The 19,699-nt window shown below is 40.0% G+C and overlaps 1 protein-coding gene across 6 annotated transcripts in view; it reads left to right on the top strand.

Moving 5' to 3' along the window:
* The window catches only part of Armc8 (armadillo repeat containing 8), an 89,361-nt gene that overhangs the window by 52,513 nt on the left and 17,149 nt on the right, over positions 1-19,699 (top strand). For 2 of the 6 annotated variants that reach the window (XM_048417463.3, XM_048417461.3), the window contains 6 exons: positions 4,662-4,744; positions 5,041-5,122; positions 8,029-8,115; positions 9,745-9,837; positions 12,568-12,717; positions 13,632-13,727. In XM_048417463.3, coding sequence (XP_048273420.1) covers positions 4,662-4,744; positions 5,041-5,122; positions 8,029-8,115; positions 9,745-9,837; positions 12,568-12,717; positions 13,632-13,727 — 591 coding nt within the window. The remainder of the gene's footprint in view (positions 1-4,661; positions 4,745-5,040; positions 5,123-8,028; positions 8,116-9,744; positions 9,838-12,567; positions 12,718-13,631; positions 13,728-19,699) is intronic. The other 4 variants (XM_085689609.2, XM_085689607.2, XM_048417462.3 and 1 more) reach the window with 3 other exon arrangements.

Below are 19,699 nucleotides of genomic sequence, written 5' to 3'. Positions count from 1 at the left end.
GTCTATGACAACACTCAATAGACTGAAGCTGTGCAGTCCACGCCCACCAGCTCTGTCCTCTGGGGCAGGTCCTAATGTCCCTCAGCTACTGGCTGCCTGACTGGCTTCTTTCTCCTGCTGTCATCAGACTTCCCAGATACAGTCATCTACCTTTGTAGATCTGGGAGGCTGCATCTTCTGATTTTCATAGTTTGACTCTGGCTCTTTACTGCTGTGGTCAGCTTTGTCTTCTTCAGAACTCTCACTACACTTCATAGAACTTCTGGGAACCTTTCTCACAAGCTTGTTTGGAATTGAACTGTAAAATACCTGGATTGATGTTAAGATAATGTCTACTTTGCCATCTACCCCTTTGACCCCAAACCCACCAATTTTAAGTTGCTTGCAAAGTTCACTAATACCACTAAAGCCTCAGAGATATGAAGTTTAATTTTTGTACAGTTTGCTTGACCTGTTTTAAGAAAAGTTTAAAGTTCAAACTTAAGTTTTTTCTGATACTTGAAGAATGTTTCATCCTGAGTATTACAGAGGAAGAGTAACTGAATTCAAGTGTTTTGCCTTGCTTTGTTTGTTTAATGATACATGTATGATCCTTCTAGCTCTTCATAAACTCTCAGGAAAAGATGACTTATGTCCTGGTTCTTACCTGGATTATGGGTCTCCTGGGTTTTTTTTTTTTTTTTTTAATGGACTGAGAGGTCTTTGGATTGTTGACATTGTACAGTGAACCATCTTGGTGTTGTATGGCTTCTGCACTTTCAACATTTCTTCATTATGCCCCAAGTCTTTTGTTGTGGTAACAAGAATTTCCCATCCTGTTCTACTAGATCCATGCCCATTTCTAGAAGGATTGCAATTATATACAAATGCAACAGCATGTAGGTGTTGACTACAGATACCAGTGCAACTCTTAGTCCAGTGATCTAAATTTTCATCAGTTTCAGATGCAGGGATTTAATTCTTTAATTACATTTACAGTCCCAATTTCTAGAAGAAAAAGAATGACTGCCTCCTCTAGAAAGCCAGCCCGTTACTAGTACCCCTTCTGGTGGGATGCAGTGTCTGTAACAGAGGACAGTATCTTTTATAGAATCTCCAACAAGACCTGTGGGTCAGTCAGAACAATTTCCACTTGGCATTACTCTGACATCCTCAGAGAACCTAAGATTCCATTCTGGGTGCTATGACTTGGTCTCTTTCAAAGCTTTGGAGCATGGAACAGGGGGTCATTAGGAGGTATCATAGAGAACATGGTTTATTGCTCTTGCCTTTCCGACCCCAGGTCTATAAATCAGTGTGGCACTCCATTAGACTATCATGAGTCAGTGGACCTTGGCGGTAGTCACCTCTAAGCCCTTCCCTATTGACTTGAAAATTTGTTGTCAATATTTCTAAACCTTTCCTTAAAGCCTTATATCACATTTTTATCTTCATTTTCATAATATTTTCACTATGGCACTCCCCCCCCCCCCACCCCCGGCCCATTACCCTGGAAACACAGCTTCAGTGCTCAGGCTGTGAAACTTTGTTAGTCCATGTTCTTTTACATGAAGTCTCTGGATTCACTAGAGCATCAAAGTGGATTGCCTAAGATTATATAGCAGATCACTCCATAACATTGTATTTTGCATCTTCCCCACTAGGTTGACTATCCAGTCATTTTATTATGGTCAACACCCTGCTCCCTTTCCCTGGACTGTTTGATTTTTGTCCTCAGTAACTTTGGGAAGGAGGTCATAACCTTGACATGGGGCCAGACTAAGCTCATAGAATTCTCTAGTCCATTTCATATGTAGAATTAGGCTCTTTTATGAGGGCAAGCACTTTCAAACATTTGGTTATTTTACATGTATTTCTTTGGGAAGTGTGTACATAAATAATATTTGTGTACATGGGTGCCATGATGTGTGCTTGGAGGTCAGAAGACAGTTTGTGGAAGTCAGTTATTTTCAGCATGTGCCTGCCAGGAATCAAACTCAGGGTACCAGGCTTGGTGGCAAACATCTTTACCTGCTGAACCATCTTGCTGGCTGAATTCAGGTATTTATGACCTGTTGCTATATTGAGATAGCCTTTATTAGATGTTTATATGATTCCTGTCACTTGGTAGATTTACTTCTTCAGCTAAATTTGGCCAGTAAATATTATCCATAAGTCTTTTTCAAGTCTTGCCCAAGCCTAGGTTTCCTAAGCATCTAAAGTGAGTGCTGATAATGTTTTTTGGTTTTTAGAAAGTAATCCTGTGTCTCATTCTCCTATCCACACGCGGCCTCTGATGAAGACACTTAAAGAGGGAAAAGTATTCTAGGGGTCATGATAGAAGGGCTTTGAGCTTCAATGTACCAAACTTGATATATTCAGCGTAGCAAAGGTAAAGAGAAAAGGGACAGGATGGAGCGGTTCCAATAAGAAGTGGCTGAGGCTTGTGGTCCCCATCACTCAGGGTACTGGGGTGGCAGGATCACTTGGGCACCTGTTTTTGAGTTAGAGATTCAACTAGGGCAACTTTAGACAGACCCCACCCCACAAAAGGAAAAAATGAACTGTTAACTGATATCCCAGAGAAAAATCAAGGTTTTTGTAAAGTAGAAGTGAATGCAGAGGAACTAGGGGTATAGTGGAGCTAGGAAGAATTTGAAGTGGGAGAGGGTACCACAAGGAACATGAGGATCTCTTGCAGGTGAGTACAGGACTGGGGGAACCTATAGTGAAAGTCTTGACAGGAGATTGTGTCAGCTGAGAAGTGGGAGGGCATCCACATTGGGAAAAATTATAGGAGAGTTAAAATAGGGTAGCTAACCCAAGAAAGAAGGTATATGGGAGGATAGAAGTGATAATGGGAAAGCATGGATGCTCAAAAGGTAAGAGTGTGATTAGGGTTGTTCTGGCATAAGGAACGTACATATTCTTGTACTGTATTGTACATATTCTTGGGCTGTTTAGACACTGGAAAACACTATGAAAAATTCGCTTCCTGACTTATGGATAAGGTGTGGTTCCTGTTCTCTCTCTCTCTCTCTCTCTCTCTCTCTCTCTCTCTCTCTCTCGCTCCATATGCATATATGTGTGTGTTATGTGTATATATGTGTGCATGTGTGTTACATGTATGTTTGTGAGGGGACAGCTTGCAGAAGCTATTTCTCTACTTCCACCCTGTGGCTTCAGGTGCTTGATCTCAAGTTGCCAATGGCATGTACTTTTAACCACTGAGCCTTCTCACTGGCCCAAGGTTTCCTTCCACCTCTCCTCTTAATGTGTGTGTGTTTTGCCTGTATGTCTGTCTGCACCACCTGTGTGTAGTGCCTATGGAAGCCAGAAGAGAGCATAGAATTTCCTAGACTAGAGTTACAGACAGTTGTGAGCTGCCATGTGGGTGCTGGGAATCAAAGCCAGGTCCTGTGAAAGAGCAGTGCTTTTAACTACTGAGTCATCCCTCCGGCTCCAGGTTCTCTGCTCTTGATAGTAGAGGTCTGGTCACTGGTCACTGGTTATTGAAAATGACTTCTGCTGCATGGCTCTGAACATACTGAGATTTCTCTCCTGCTCTGCAGTCCAGCTTCTGAATCCCATGCCACTCTAAGTTGGTGATCTTAAGCTTCAGCTTCAGTTGCATACTGGACTCATCTTTTATAAAACACAGGTTCTCTCTTGGCAATAACCTGGTTTAACTGGTATGTCCTGGACATAAGTGCTAACAACAGCTCCTTCAGCATTTTGGCCTGTGCTAGGTTTTTCAGGTGAGAGTACCAACCCCTCCCGATGATGGATCAGTTTAGAGCTATATACCAGAGCAGTGTTGTAGGTGTTGTTAAGGACATGGACTTTGCAGTCAGGTAACTATTGTGTTATTTAGTATCCTCAACTTCCTAGTATTTCAGTTCATAATAACACTAGCAGAAGAGATAATGGAAGAGTCAGATAACCAGAGAATATAAAATGCTTAGCAGGATGACTGTCACATACATGAACTCAACAAATATCCATTGATGATGTTAATATTTTTGTAATTGTACTAACACTTAATAATAAGAAAAGTCTATTTTTCTGTAGGCCCATGCAAGTTTAACGTAATTCCTCTGCACATTGTTCTTTTATCAGTACATGGCTTAATGAAGATGGATTTCAGGGTGTCTTACTTTAACCCATAAGAAGCAAAGCTTAGTGATTGTTGGTGTCATATATCAGGGTCTGGTGGTGAAGGATAGCAAGGGTTACTTGTAAATATTTCACTTAATTTAAATTTGCTTGGTAAAGTGGAGACGCAGAATGGCTGTGCCAGAATCTGTAGATTTCATTCACTTGATGAGGACACTGTGAACAACGATTCTTTATCATTCTTACAGGGAAATGCCTCATAGTTTACTCACCCCAGATTGTTTGTGCACACCTCTGTAGTACTTAGGCCATTTAAATTTTGTTTTAAATATCTTTAAAAATAAAGAGACATAACTGTGCCTGTCATTTATCCTGGCTTGTCCTTAGTGAGTGCTTACCCCGTCTTTCTAGTAAGCTGTCTGCCCTTCTGCAAGGTGATGGTTGAGAGGTAAAATCTTTTGCTGAAAACATTAAATTCTTAATGGACATTAACATACTTGCATTACAAGCAGTGAAGTTTGTCACCTTCATGTTGTTATTTATGCAGCATTAACCTTTTTCTCCAGATCATTGAGACTGAAAATATGATGGACCGGATTGTGACTGGCTTGTCTGAGTCTAGTGTCAAGGTGCGGTTAGCTGCTGTCAGGTATGAGCTTTACATGGTCTGAATAAAAATCCCTTGCTGTGTGTTTAGCCCGTTTCCTTTCCGGTCCTTCACTAAGTGCAGGATGCAGATGTTCCTGGAACATCTGCTCAGGTGAAGCCATGCAGTGTGCAGTGTGACCTAACTGATCCTCCAATGCCTGAGAGGTGTCTTGCTGTAGCTGACTTAGTATCGATAGTCATGTTTAACTGTACGTTCCTACTAGTGAAAAGCCAAGTGATTGATTTGAAATGTGAGCTGTGGCTTCTTGGGAAGCTAATTTTGATCATTCTTTATAGATGTTTGCACAGTTTATCCAGATCTGTACAGCAGCTTCGAACCAGTTTCCAGGATCATGCGGTGTGGAAACCTTTAATGAAGGTGAGAAAGCCATAGCAGTTGGCACCGAGCCTGTGAGCTAAGCTGGCCAGCAGCACCCAGGTCTAGGACTGCATCTGATTCTTGGGTAGAACATGTTGATGTTCGTCTCAAGTCAGATGTTCTGAGCAGCTACAGACTTAAAGAATGCGTTTCTCAGGGCAGCGTTTCATGTGTGAGAGGGAAGTCCCAGCCCAGGTTTCTTTATTAGTTTGAGCTCTCAGTACTCATTTGTGCTTCTGTGTGTTTATTGTTACTCTTTAAATTTAAATCTGGAATTTTCTGTGTAGCCTTTAGGTTATAAAAAAGAAAATAATTGACTGGTTATAGATATAAAATAGGATTGGGCCATTAATTTTGCTTTTGGGCTCTCCCATACCAGCAGGAAAGAATTCAAGGCAAATAAATCTGAATTAAAACTTAAAGGGTGCTTGCAATTAGCTGCCGCTAATGTGAACCCCCATATGTCATCAAGCCACAGTCAGCTTGATCTTTGACTTTTTTTAAATGTCTTAAGTAACTATTCATCTCATTTACTCAGTAGAATTTTAAAATTTATTTTGATTGTGTTGTTGTTGTTTCTTTTTGAGTACTTACTGAGCACTAAGCGAAACCTCCAGGTGCATTGGCCTTGCAGTAGTGATCTCATCCTTGCTTCAGTTTAGAATAGGTATGTCATTATGGCAGAAATAAGAGAAACGTCAAGCAGGACAGTTGTTAATTAGACGTTAAGAGAAAAAGAACAGGATTTCTTTCCATGAGCAGAACTGCTTTGTATGAAAGGTGTAGGAAATAGCAAGGGTGCCTTCGCGACTGTCATAGAAGGGTGGAGCGTAGAAGGGTGGGAGCTAGGGGAGGCATGTCTGATAGCTTGGTGACTGAAAAGTAGTGGCAGGAAGATCATGAGGTGAAGCCAGTTGGACTGTGTAGTGAGCCCTTGTTTGTGTGTGGGGTATTGTTGTTGCTTGCTTTTAAAGGTGGAATTGGACTAGTACTGTAGGCCTTGGGAATTAGCATGCGGAGTGGTTCTTACGGGAAAGTTGATTTTATGACAGAGTATACGATTTATTCTTTGAGGTCTTGAAATGAGATGATAGTTGTTGTTTAAGAAGCAATATGAGCCAGGCGGTGGTGGTGTATGCCTTTAATTCCAGCACTCTGGAGGCAGAGGCAGGTGGATCTCGGAGTTCAAGGCTGGCCTGGTCTACAGAGTGAGTTATATGACAGCCAGGCCTACACACTGAAACCTTGTCTCAAAAAAAAAAAAAAAAAAAAAAAAAAAGAAAAGAAAAAAAAGAAGAAGAAGAAGAAGAAGAAAGAAAAGAAACAGAATGAACCCTCAAACTATTCACGGGAAGGCATAACAGTATTGAGTATGTGATTTGTGTTTAGGTTTCTGAAGGATGTCGTGATACAGCCTTATTAGGCTTATCAGGACAAAATATTCCTTCAATTTCTCCCTTGCTGAGGGCCTTCCTTCTCAGCACGTGACACTGCACTTGTCCCATTTCCATCCACTGACCCTATTTTCTGCATTTCTTTTTTTCTTTCTTAAAAAAAAATCTATCTATCTATCTATCTATCTATCTATCTATCTATTTATTTTGTATACACTATTCTGTCTGTGTATATGTCTACAGGCCAGAAGAGGGCACCAGACCTCATTACAGATGGTCATGAGCCACCTGTGGTTGCCAGGAATTGAACTCAGGACCTTTGGAAGAGCAGGCAATGCTCTTAACCACTGAGCCATATCTCCAGCCCCATTTTTTTTTTAATTCTGCATTTCTTTTGCCTGATTTCCCCATTGGACATATGGAACTCGCTCTGAACATGACTCATTTCCTGATGTATTTTTGTTTCCTGAAACTCACTGAGAGCCTCCAACCTCAGAAAGGTTATTTGCCTACTCTAACTATAACCTTAATGCCTTTCCACACTGGTAAGGTGCTGCCTCAGGGGTGGACTAGTTCAGGTCAACAGAAGTCTGTTTCAGACTCACAATCTCTTATCTAAAACCAATGGAGCCAAATTTGACATTCTTGGATTTTTGAAGGCTCTCCTCAGCTCATGTTTTCTTTTATAATTCTTAGTCTTCTTTTCAGGGTTTTGTTTTTGTTTTCTGGTTTGTTCATTTGTTTGTTTTTAATTTTAGCTTTTAAATATAGCTAAATCATAAATTTATTACCCATTCAAGACCTTTTAACTATTTTCTATTTCCCAAACTACTTTTGTGTCTGGAGCCCTTGTTTGTCTCTGGTTGCTCAGCTCAAAATCTCTCTATTATATACATCAAGGATAGAGCAAGGTGATTTCTGGCTATTTCTCCAAGGGCAAATGTTTGATGAGCAGCTTAGAAGAGTTTATACTCATGGCTCTATGTGGGTTCAACTCTCAAATCAGGACTTAGTTAACACATTTCAGATATAATATCAGATACAGGTACTCATACTCATTTTGATTTTTCATAGTTGAGAAGCTGCTTATGTATTTAATAATTTTTCTTATTTGCCTTTTCATATACTTTAATCTGTTGACTAACAAAACACAAGAGAATAGTCATTTAATTTTAATAAAAAATTTTGTTGTGTTTTAATTTTTTCTGTTTGGGTAAAATTCATATGTATATATGTATGTATATAATTTTTTGTTCTGGGATTAAACCCAGGGTCTCTTACATACTAGACAAGCACTTTACCAACTGAGCTATACTCCTAGTTCTATTTTATTACTAAAAATCTATTTGCTGGACAGTAAAGGTCAGCTTCTGAATTGCAGTATTTTCCCTATACACGCTCTCCAGTATGAAAAGTCAAACTGAAAGATAATTGTTTAGGGTTTTACTTAGTCATATATGACCTCACCTTCAGCATTTCAGAATTAATGACATCGCCCTTTTTATTCTATAGGTTTTACAAAATGCACCCGATGAAATCCTAGTAGTAGCATCTTCCATGTTATGTAACCTTCTTCTTGAATTTTCTCCAAGTAAAGAGGTTAGTATTGACTTTCTCTTAATCTGGTTAAAATTTAGTCAATTACTGTTACCTTCTTTTTTGCTTTTTATTTATTTATTTTGGCTTTTTTAAGACAGAGTTTCTCTGTGTAGCTCTGGCTGTCCTGGAATCACTTTGTAGATTAGGCTGGCCTCGAACTCACAGAGATCTGCCTGCCTCTGTGTCCTGAGTACTGGGATTAAAGGTGTGTGTGTCACCACAACCCAAGTTTTCTTTTTTATTGAATATAAAGTTGGTGTTGAAACTTGTGGATTTGGGTTGAAGAACTGCTTCTAAATAGTTTGATTTGGGTAGAGAAGGAGACAAGTCACTGGTTTTTCAGTACTGGAATTACTTCATCCTACCTGTCATGCTCCACTTGCTTCATAGATGTTACAAAGCCCAAAGCCGCACAGTGGCGTTCACCTGTCCTCTCAGCTGCTTGGGAGGCTGAGGCAAGAGGATTGATTCCAAGAGCCCAAGAGTTTGAGGCCACCTTGTCTATAAATAACTAAAAGATATCATAGTATATAGTCATTCTATGTTGAAATTGCAAGTAAAGAAATAACTATAAATCTATATATAAGACTATTATCAAACAATATTTACTAAAGAATAAATTGAAGAACAAGTTGTCTTTGAAAGTCAGGATCATAAGTCATTTCAAGAAAATAATTCCTTGCATCAGAAAGTAATATTAAGTGGTCATTGTTTGGGGAAGAACAAATATAGGTTTTTTTTTTTCTATTTCTGTTCTTGACAGTTTTCTTCATTTACAATGAATTTTGGTGGTTTTCACTGTTCTTGTCTCTCACCTCCTCCCTCTCCTACTGAAACCCTTTTTCTCTTCACTCTCTTCTTCACCTACTTTTGTGTGTGACCCACTGTGTTTGATTAGGGTTGCTTTCATGACCATGGATGGAAGTAACTTACTAGAGCATGGGCAACTTTACTTCTTCCCCAGAAACATTAACTGACAGTAGACCCTCAGGAAGGGGTAGAATCTTGTAGGCCCCTTCATGACCTTGATGCAGTGTTGATTGACAGCCCAGTCTAGTGCAGCTCTTATGGTGGTGTCTCCAGCTGCAGTATGTTTGGTAATGGTTCTTTCATGACCGGAAGATTCCTTTTGATGGACATGCCCCTGTCCTTTGGTTCTCATGTTCTTTCTGCTGCTTCCTATTTATGCAGTATCTCTGAGTTTTGGAGGGTTCCCTTTCTACAATTTTTAAGTTTTTTGAGTTCATGGGGTTTTGTTTTTAATAAAGAAAAATCAGTTTAATAAAGGATAGGTGAACCTTTCACAGTTCTGCTGTTACAGTCTTTCTGGTCTAGGGCATTGTAGAGCATGGTTACACATGGAAAGAAAATGGATTCAGTCAACAGCAACCAAAAGAGTGAGTGGATGTGTGTGTGAAGGGCATGCATGAAAAAGAGAGAGAGGGAGAGAGAGAGCTTGTCTTGCTCAAGGTGTCTTTTAGGGTGCATTAATTCCCCACTTCGAATTGGTGAGTTGGGGAAGAGATTGTACAGTGAGTGGTGGAGCAGACACTGTAGTTTGTATATCTGATATGGACTCTGTTCTCATTGTTATTTATCATTCTTTCTTGCTCCTCCTTTTCCAATCAGCCAATTTTGGAATCAGGAGCTGTAGAGCTGCTTTGTGGATTAACACAGAGTGAAAACCCTGCTCTACGAGTGAATGGGATTTGGGCTTTAATGGTATGTTTCCTTTTAATGTCACAATTTATAAGAAAACTAGAGGTATTATCAAAGTTATGACTATGGCATATGTTCTGGAATTTTCGTTTTTTTTTTTTTCTTTTTTCTTTTGAGACAGGGTTTATCTGTGTAACTCTGGCTGTCCTGGTACTCTGTAGAACATGCTGGCCTTGAACTCATAGAGATCTGCCTGCCTCTGCTTCCTAAATGCTGGGATTAAATAAAGGTGTGTGCCACCACTGCTCAGCTAGAATTTACTTTTTAAAAACTGGTTAATATAGTCCAGTTGTCTAATGACCTACAGCCTGAAAGATTCTGTGTTCATCTTTCAGGTTAAGCTATCAAGGATTTATTTGGTCACCTAGCAATCCCTCATTTGGGAAAAGCAGTCTGTGTTTTTCTGAATACACTACTCCTCATAGGAGCTGCTTACTTCCTATGTTTTTATTCTTTACAGATAGTAAACCAAGGCGTTGAATGATTGCTGTTCTAACTGACACATAAAATTTCATGTTTTTGGTGTACATGTTTTGAAAGATAGATATTCTAAAGTAGCTGAATTGACCTAATGTAAGAATCACCAACGTAGTTAGCATATTTTGTAGAATAGTTACCTTGCCAAAATAACACACAGGTACATAAATGCTTACAAGTTGAACAATTTCTAGTAAATATAAAAATAGCTTCTAAAATTATGAGATCAGAGCCATTTTTCTCAATTATTAAAGTAAACTATTAAATTTTGAAAAGGAATAAATCTACATGGATTTTGAAAAGCATACTTAGGATATTTACATTTAATTGCTGTGTGTCAGACCAAAGATGGGTGCTTAATATTTGTAATTGCTATTTTAAAAACAATGTTTTGTTATACTTATTTAGTACAGGAGTGTGCAAATTTAGCCAGAGACTCTGTTTTTGTTTCCCAGCTGCCCAAACCCAAATAATCACATAAAGAATATATTAGTTGCGACACTGTTTGGCCAACTGCTCAGGCATATTTCTCACTTGCTCTTAGATCTTAAATTAATCCATTTCTATTCATCTGTGTATTATCACAAGGCTGTGTCTTGCTGGTAAGGTTCTAGAGTCTTTCTCCTTCGGCAGCTACGTGGCGTCTCTCTGACCCTGCCTTCTTTCCCCATGCATTCAGTTTAGTTTTTCTGCCTGACTATATTCTGCCCTGCCATAGGCCAAAGCAGCTTCTTTATTAACCAATGGTAATAAAACACATTCACAGCATACAGGGGGGAATCCTACATCATGCATACATCCTGTAGGTGAGAGGACAACTTGGGGTTGGGGATCAGTTCTCTCCTTCCACTAGTAAGCCCAGAGACTCCAACTCAGGTCATGAGTCTGCGTCTTTACTTACTGAGCCCTTTTGGTGGTCCTGTGCTAGGTTTTAGGTTCTCTTGTGATGTACCTACCTTACCAGTGGGAAGTGGGACTGGGATGTGTGGAGGTTGCTTTCCAAACAACTAATGAGCATTGGAAATGGGTTCTGATGGTGTCCATGCCTGTACTCGTCTCCCTGCTGCACAGTGTATCTGCTGAGTTATTGACATAAACTTGAGGGTAGAAATAATAGTCTGATAAAACACAAAATCCAATGATTTCTTAGTCGATTTTCTCCTTAGTACAACTTGTAGCTCTTCTTGTAACATTCCCAATTTTTTTTTAACTTTCTATTATCCTTTTTTCTACCTGATCCAGTAGAAGAGCTCACTCAGAAACCTCTATGTCTACATGGATATGACTATTCCCCAGATCTGTCACCTAAATAGCCTGTGGGGCTTGAGTTGAGAGCTCCCTGACATGCACAGGCTTGTTGCTAAACACCAGATTAATCATCTCATTCTGCAGTCCAGAGAAACTAGAACCTTCTTATTCTAATCAGTCTGATATCACCAGCCTCTCTGACCTTGGTTCATAAAACAGAAAGCTGTGGATTACCGTGGCCTGGGTCTCTGATGGCAGCAAGTGCACTTTTGACTCTTGCATTGCCCTGTGTCATTGATAACTGTGCTCTCTGAGAGGCCTTAGTTACTCAGTTGAAACAAACACCTGACTAGGGGCAATAACTACATATAAACCACTACTTTATACGAGATTTTTGCAATTTTTTTTTAAACAGAGTTTGGAGTAAACTGGGCTGATCTATTATATGAATTAGAAAAAAAGTAGAGCCAGGCTGTGGTGGAGCACACCTTTAATCCCAGCACTTAGGAGGCAGAGGCAGGCGGATCTCTGTGAGTGATCCCAGCTTGATCTACAGAGTGAGTTCCAGGACAGGCATCAAAGCTACATAGAGAAACCCTGTCTCAAAAAACAAAAACAAACAAACAAACAAGAAAAGACACAGAAACAAAGTAGCCACTGGCCTTCTGAGTTGCTAGTATGTTAGGGCATACCTCCTACCTATTGTGAGTTTCTTGTGTAATAAGGCATGCCATCATAGCACCTAGCATAAAATATATAGAAATAGTCTCACAGGTAATAAGTGGGTTTGTTTTGTTCAGATGCCCACGTCAGTAAGTGTTATTCCTCTTACAGATGTAGACTTAAGAGTGGATATTAGTTATCTCTATAGGTGAGTAAAAGGAATCAGAAAAACAGTATGACTAATACAGCTTCTATCTATACTTTGAAATGATCAAAGTCCTAGTAAAATAAAATTTGATACAGTGACCATAGACATGATTCTTGTAATGTCTTTAATCCTTTCAGAATATGGCATTTCAGGCTGAACAAAAAATAAAAGCAGATATTTTACGGAGCTTGAGTACTGAACAGCTCTTCCGGTTATTATCAGATTCCGATTTGAATGTGCTGATGAAGACATTGGGGCTTCTTAGGAATCTCCTCTCCACTCGGCCTGTAAGTAATGCCCCTAGGATTCTCCATTGCTCAGCATCTGTGCGTGAGTACAGTGCTGTTCATTCGAGAGAAGCAAGTTCACATATGGGTCTCCAGTGCTCTGGAAACTGCCACCACCACTGCCTGCATGGTGGGTCTCCCTCCCTCCCTGGTGCTAGATGTATGCCTGCCTTGGCTTGTCAGCTTATTTTATCTGCCCAATCATTGTCTCCTGAGGTCTCTGTTTCTCTTTTGAAAAATTCTCTTAGTATCATCATACAGACTCTACCCCCTCACACATATTGATGTCATTGCAGAGAGAAATGGGTGCGTGAAAGATACAGTATGAAAGGCTGAGCCTTGCTAGTGCCATCCCTGTGGGCATTCTCTGATGTACCCTGACCATCACTGTCAGTGGTTCTTGACTAGATAAAGAACACAATGGACCTTTCTCAGCCTTACTTGTTTTTTCAGTCATCTTTACCACATTTGTATCCTAAGGCCGTATTAATGACCCAGATCATATTTTCCGTGTCTCTGACGCCCCATTCATTTTATGCTTCTTGGTCCTCAGTGGTTTTTGTTCTCTTCATAATACACACTTAAAAAGAGGGAGGTGAGGGAATAGGAAAGGAAGAGAGATGACTTCAAAACACAATAAACTCTGGTCTTTGGAATCTGGTTCTATGTGCTGTGTTGTTCTACTTGAAGTAGTTGTGCATCGTGTAACTTTGAGAAACTTTGTGTAAATCAGGTGTAGTGGTACATGGCCTGTAATCCCAGAACTTGGGTGGTGGATTAGGAATTAAGGCTCTTGATTAGCTGCATGAGACCATGCCTCTATAAACTAAAGCTAAAATAAAAGGAAAAGAGGCCTCCTGTGGTCTCTTCCTATGTTTTCTAGATGTAATCGTGGATTTTCCATTGTTTTGCAGCATATAGATAAAATAATGAGTACGCATGGAAAGCAGATTATGCAAGCTGTCACTCTGATCCTGGAAGGGGAGCATAGCATTGAAGTTAAAGAGCAGGTACGTGCTGTGGAGAGCCCCCTGATTGTAAGCGCAAAGGGACATCTGCAGGCTTATGAAATATGTCTGTTGAAGACAAGAGGAAGGGTCCTCTGCAACCCCTTCAGCTCTTCTGGTGATCTCTTTCCCTGGAATAGGAAACATGACCAGAGTCTGTAGCTTTCTCCTTTATGTCACATGCCATGCGCTGTCCCTGTCCCTATACGAACAGCCTCATGCTTGATTTAATGCTTTCTCCACGGTTAACTGGAGATAAGCCTTCTCTGTCACTACACCCTGAACTCCAAACTCAAATTCCTCCAACACCAGTCAGATAATTCCTTATCCTGAAGGCAGTTTTGGTTTCTTTACTCTTTGGCGTCTTCTATTCTTGGTTAGCATTTTGAACCTTTATTTTCTATAGGACATACTTAGGAAGGTGTGAAAGTACAGCAGCTGTATTATCAGGGAATCACTTGGAAGTCACTTTCTACATTTTCTAGAATTTATCATAGAAGTTGTATACATTGCATTTTACCACAAAAATAAAAGTGACCCGCCAAGATGGTAACACAGAATCTGAAACACTGATAGTGTTTGTTTTCCTGACAGTTGTTTGGCTCCGTGGCTCTGTTCATATTTAGAATTCATTGAGCTGTGTATGGGTATGTCTGTGTGTATACATGAACACACACATACACACATAATATTATGTATGCGAGTGAGCGAGATAAACAGAAAGTTGCCTCAGATCGTTATGGAGAGTTGACTTGTCCTTTGTGACCCTGACTTAGAACAGTTCTAGACATCAGAGAACTTAGGACTTGAGAGCTGGGCCTAGATTTAACAACAACAACAACAACAACAACAAAAAAGAGTTGACTAAGTCATTTTAAGACACATATCTTAAGTGATTTGAAATTAAGAAATAAGTTTTAGATGAGCAGTAATTTAGCACTGTAAAGGTATAATCTAAGCATCACTGGGATACAAGAATGAAGAAATACACTATTCAAGAAGCTGGTCCTTGGAAAGTGCACTGATGTGTTCTGTCTGTGAAGACAGCTCACCTTGGTAGAATTCCATCCATCTGAAAAGCAGCAAGGCAGAAAGGTCAGGCAAGATTTAGATGTCGGCAAAAGATCAACAGTGTGTTTTCACAGGACACAGATATAGGTATGGACACTCTCACAGATTGTGAAGTGAGTGTGAACAGGAGGCTTAAAATACCTTGTTGTTACTGGAAGTTCAGTCCTTCTCAAAAGTCTCTAGTTAGTGATTTTTATAGAGGCGTACATTAGCTGCATACATTTGTAGTATATGTAAGTTTTCACAGGTGCATTTATCCATGAAGCTACCTGCCTTGTTAGGGTTTCTATTGCTGTGAAGAAGCACCATGATCATGGCAACTCTTATAAAGAAAAACAGTTAATTGGGGTGGCTTACAGTTAGAGGTTCAGTCCATTATCATCATGGGGGTACATGGTGGTGTGCAGGCAGACATAGTGCTGGAGAAGGAGCTGAGAGTTCTACATCTTGTTCTACAGACAATAGGAAGTAAACTATGTTTCTGGGTATAGCTTGAGCTGGGAGATCTTAAAGCCCATTCCCACGGTGACACACTTCCTCCAACAGGGTCATACCTACCACAACAAAGCCACACTTCCTAAGAGTGTACTCCCCATGGGGGCCCTTTTCTTTTAAACCACCACACTACCACTGCAGTCAAGATGTCAGTATACCTGCTGTTGCCCTTTGGTTGGGAAGAAGACAAGTTTGTCCATTCATACCACTCCTCGTCCACAGGGCACTGCAATATCGCAAGCAAAATAAGTAAGGCACAAGATTGGAAAGGATGAAACAGAACCGTTCTCCAGACATGAAGGGCTCAAAAAAAAAAAAAAATCTAGAACTAAGTTAAACAAGGTGTCAGTATAGAAAAATTAGTTATTTTCATATATTAGGGAATGGTTAGTAATAATGCTTAAAAACAACCCAGTAGCATTAGAAGGAGCTTGAAAAAAATAAAGTACTTAGATTGTAATCTAGTTAGGGTCTGTGTACTAAAAGTTATAAGGCTGGTAGCAGTAGAACTATAACTAGGAGTCAGGCCAACAGAATGTTAGCAATGTTCGCTCTCCCTGAGTTGGTAACAGTAGAGCTAAATGACTAGGAGTTAGGTCAAAAGAGTGTTAGCAATGTTGGCTCTCCCCGAGTTGGTTTACAGACAACATAATGCTAGTCATGATCCCAGAATAAATAAATATTAATATGCTTATGAATTATGAAAATCTTTCAATTTGTAAAATCTCTGGAAAGTAAAGGAACTAAAATAGCCAATTCCATTATAAAGAAGAAAAAAGTTCAAGATCCAAGCTACCTGATTAAGACACTATAAAATACAGTCTCAGTGTACTGTCAGCCAATAGATAGAAAAAACAATTGGAAAGTTTAGAAATAGATCATGGTGATAACTGACTGAGGTGATTCAGTAGGAAAAGGGTGTGTCATTTTTTTAACTCAAAAAATTAAGTTTGAACTTTATCTTACACCTTCAATAAAAATATTTTCATAAGTCTTTTGTAAAGAGTAAAATTATAAAACTTTTAAAATACAATAGAAAAAAATTGAAAATTTTAAGATGTGACTATTAAAATAGCAACTTTGAATGCCATTGTTAAAAATCTTTATTTCCAGTAAAAATACTTATTGCTATTATATGGGAAATTTTTGAACATTGATTTTTTTTCATTGTTTACTCTTAAAATGTTTTTGTAAGTTACTCAGAATTTTCTGTGAATGAAAAGAGCTTAACATATATTGTTTTTTGTTTTGTTGTTTACCTTGAGTGCCCAGTATAATGGATGTATAGGAACTAGTAAGAGTGGACATATTTGCTTTGTTCCCAGTATTAGAAGAAAACATTCTCTTTCACTAAAGACTATGAGAAGTGTAGGTTTCTGACAGATCCTCTTTATTAAGAAATATTTTATATAGTTCATGGAATACTTATTAATGAATAGATACTGGGTTTTTTTTCCAGTCAGTTTTTCTGCACCTATTGTAAAAACAAAAAACTTAGGTTTCTCTGTAGTTCTGGCTGTTCTGAAACTCAATCTGTAGACCAGGCTGACCTTGAACTCAGAGATCTGCCTTCCAAGTGCTGAGATTAAAGGTGTGCACCACAACCAGTGAGAGAAACTTTTTTTTAATTAATTAATTTATTTATTTGTTTATAAAAATTTCCACTTCCTCCCCTCCTCCCCATACCCTCCCATTCCCCCCACTCTCTCTCCTTCCTCTCCAGTCCTAAGAGCAGTCAGGGTTTCCTGCCCTGTGGGAAGTTCAAGTTCCTCACCTCTCCCTCCAGGTCTAGGAAGGTGAGCATCCAAACAGACTAGGATCCCAAAAAGCCAGTACATGCAGACAAAACAAGACCCAGTGCCCTTGTCAATGGCTTCTCAGTCAGCCCCCATGTCAGCCACATTCAGAGAATCCAGTTTGATCACATGCTCATTCAGTCCCAGTCCAGCTGGCCTTGGTGAGCTCTCATTTGATCAGTCCCCTTGTATCAGTGGGTGAACGCACCCCTTGCAGTCCTGATTTCCTTTTTCATGGTCTCCCTCCTTCTGCTCCTCATTTGGACCTTGGGGGCTCAGTCCAATGCTCCAATGTGGGTCTCCATCTCTATCTCCATCTATCGTCAGATGAAGGTTCCCTCTGGTCCTGCCTTTCTTGCTCACGTTCTCCCTCCTTCTGCTTCTCATTTGGACCTAGGGATTTAAGTCCAGTGTTCCAATATGTGTCTCTGTCTCTATCTCCATCCATCGCCAGATGAAGATTCTATGGTGATATGCAAAATATTCATCGGTATGGTTATGGGCCAAGGCCAGTTCAGGCACCCTCTCCTCTGCTGCCCAGGGAACAACCTGCGGACCTCTCCTTGTGCCTGGAAACCCCTCCAGAATCAAGTCTCTTGCAAACCCTAAAATGGTTCCTTTAGTTGAGATATATACTTGCCTGCTTCCATATCCATCCTTCCTCCCTCCCCCCATCCCATTCCCCCCAAGCCATCCCCAATCCTCCCCCTCTCCCTTCTTTCTAACCCTCTCCTCTTACTTCCACTCCCCACCCCCCGTGCACCCAAGTTTGCCTGGCAATCTTGTCTACTTCCAATATCCAGGAGGATAACCATATGATTTTTTTCAGGTTCACCTTCTTATTTAGCTTTTCTAGGATCACGAATTATAGGCTCAAAGACCTTTAACTATGGCTAGAATCCACTTATGAGTGAGTACATACCATATTCCTCTTTTTGGGTCTGGGTTACCTCACTCAGTAAAGCGTTTTCTAAGTCTGATGAATGTGATGGGTCTGTTTCTTGGTTTCAAAGATTCAAAACACTTGGTCATTTTGTATTTTTCTTTATGTATGGTGATGGGCTCCCCTGACTGAACTGTGGGAAGGCACACTCCACATCTATGTAAGTGCAAGACTGCAAGAATTCTCTCTTGTAATGCTTTATCTTTTTTGGTTATAGGAGAGTGCTGGCTTTGGGGATGCGGTGGAGATGGTCTCTCTTCAGCTTCTGCAAGAATTTTTGGAGAACTGATGCTAATCCTTTCTTATGTCTTAGTGGAACATTTGCCCTTTGGCCCCTGTGTTTTTCCCATTCTCTTACAATGCTGTTCTTCTTATGGTGTTAGAAGTCTTTCAAGGAAGTTTTCACTTCATCTAAGATTTCAGGTTATTGCCATGAAATTGCACTTTTGTATTGCCTTTTATAAACAGGCAGTGTTCCATAGTGTCACCCTCTCTTTTGAGGGAAAGGGTGAGATAGTGTCTTACTCTACTTTAGACTGGCTTAGAACTTCCCTTGTAGCCCTGAGTGGCCTCAAACTCTTGGCAGTCCTCCTGTCTCGGTTTTCCAAGTTCTAGGATTGAAACCACCATGCCCGTCTCCTCTCTTGTCCCATGTGTTGCCATGCCTTTCTTCCAGATGAATCTAGCTAGAACAGTTTAATTGATCTTTCAAAGATTGTTTTCAGTTGCATTTTTACTATTTTTCTGTTCTCTAGACAAGGTGTGGATTGGCTCACATGCCATGATTTGCCAACCTCTGCTTTATATTGTTGATCTTCAGTTGTTGATGCTAGTGGATTATGCATGCACAAGTGTTGTGCGCATGTGTGTGTATGGGCATGCATGCATGTGTATGAGCGTGTATGTGTGTGCCTGTAGCTTTTACCTCTCTGCTGCCTAGTTCATATGTTGAGCTGACTTAGCTCAAGAACTAATTGAACGTCTTTGGTTTTTTTGTGTCCATAGAAGTATTTATGATAAGGTTTTTTTGAGGATCATGGATCTATTCTGACCCTCCAAAAAAAATCAGTTCCTCATCTTTCTTACTGAAATCTTCTTTATATTCTTTCCATAATTCTTCTTTATATTCTTTAGTAGGTAAGAGAGGGGCAGTTCTTTCAAGGTGAGGCTTAACATGTTTGCATTTCTTCCTTTCCCTGAGAATATTTAAAGTTCTCAATGCTAGTCTCTCACTTTCATTATTTCTTATTAGTCTGCTCTGTCCAGCTCAGTACTGAGCCTTTCTGGGGAGAAATGGGGAAACAAGAACACACCCCTTTCCCTTCTCCCGCCAGCTCCCTATGTATTGCTTGACCTTGCTCTTGGCATTTTGGCTTTGTCTTCTTTAGGGAGGGACTCTCTCACTAGCACTAAGGAGTATTACCTTGTAGGTAATCATTCTGTAAGCAACACAAAGGAAGAGCTGAAGTGGAAGGAAGGAATGTTTCACACCTGATTTCAGTGTGCCTGCATTGATGAGTGTGGTGTAACAGATCTGGATGGGAAGACTCGAGTAATAGAAGGAAAGAAGCCAGGCTGTGGTGGCGCATGCCTTTAATCCCAGTATTCAGGAGGCAGAAACAGGCAGATCTCTTGTTAGTTTGAGGCCAAAGTGATCAATAGAGCAGTTC

This window comes from Myodes glareolus, chromosome 4 (assembly GCF_982192425.1).
Source record: "Myodes glareolus chromosome 4, mMyoGla1.1, whole genome shotgun sequence".
Taxonomy (NCBI): Eukaryota; Metazoa; Chordata; class Mammalia; order Rodentia; family Cricetidae; genus Myodes; species Myodes glareolus.
This window is presented reverse-complemented; position numbering and strand designations above follow the sequence as displayed.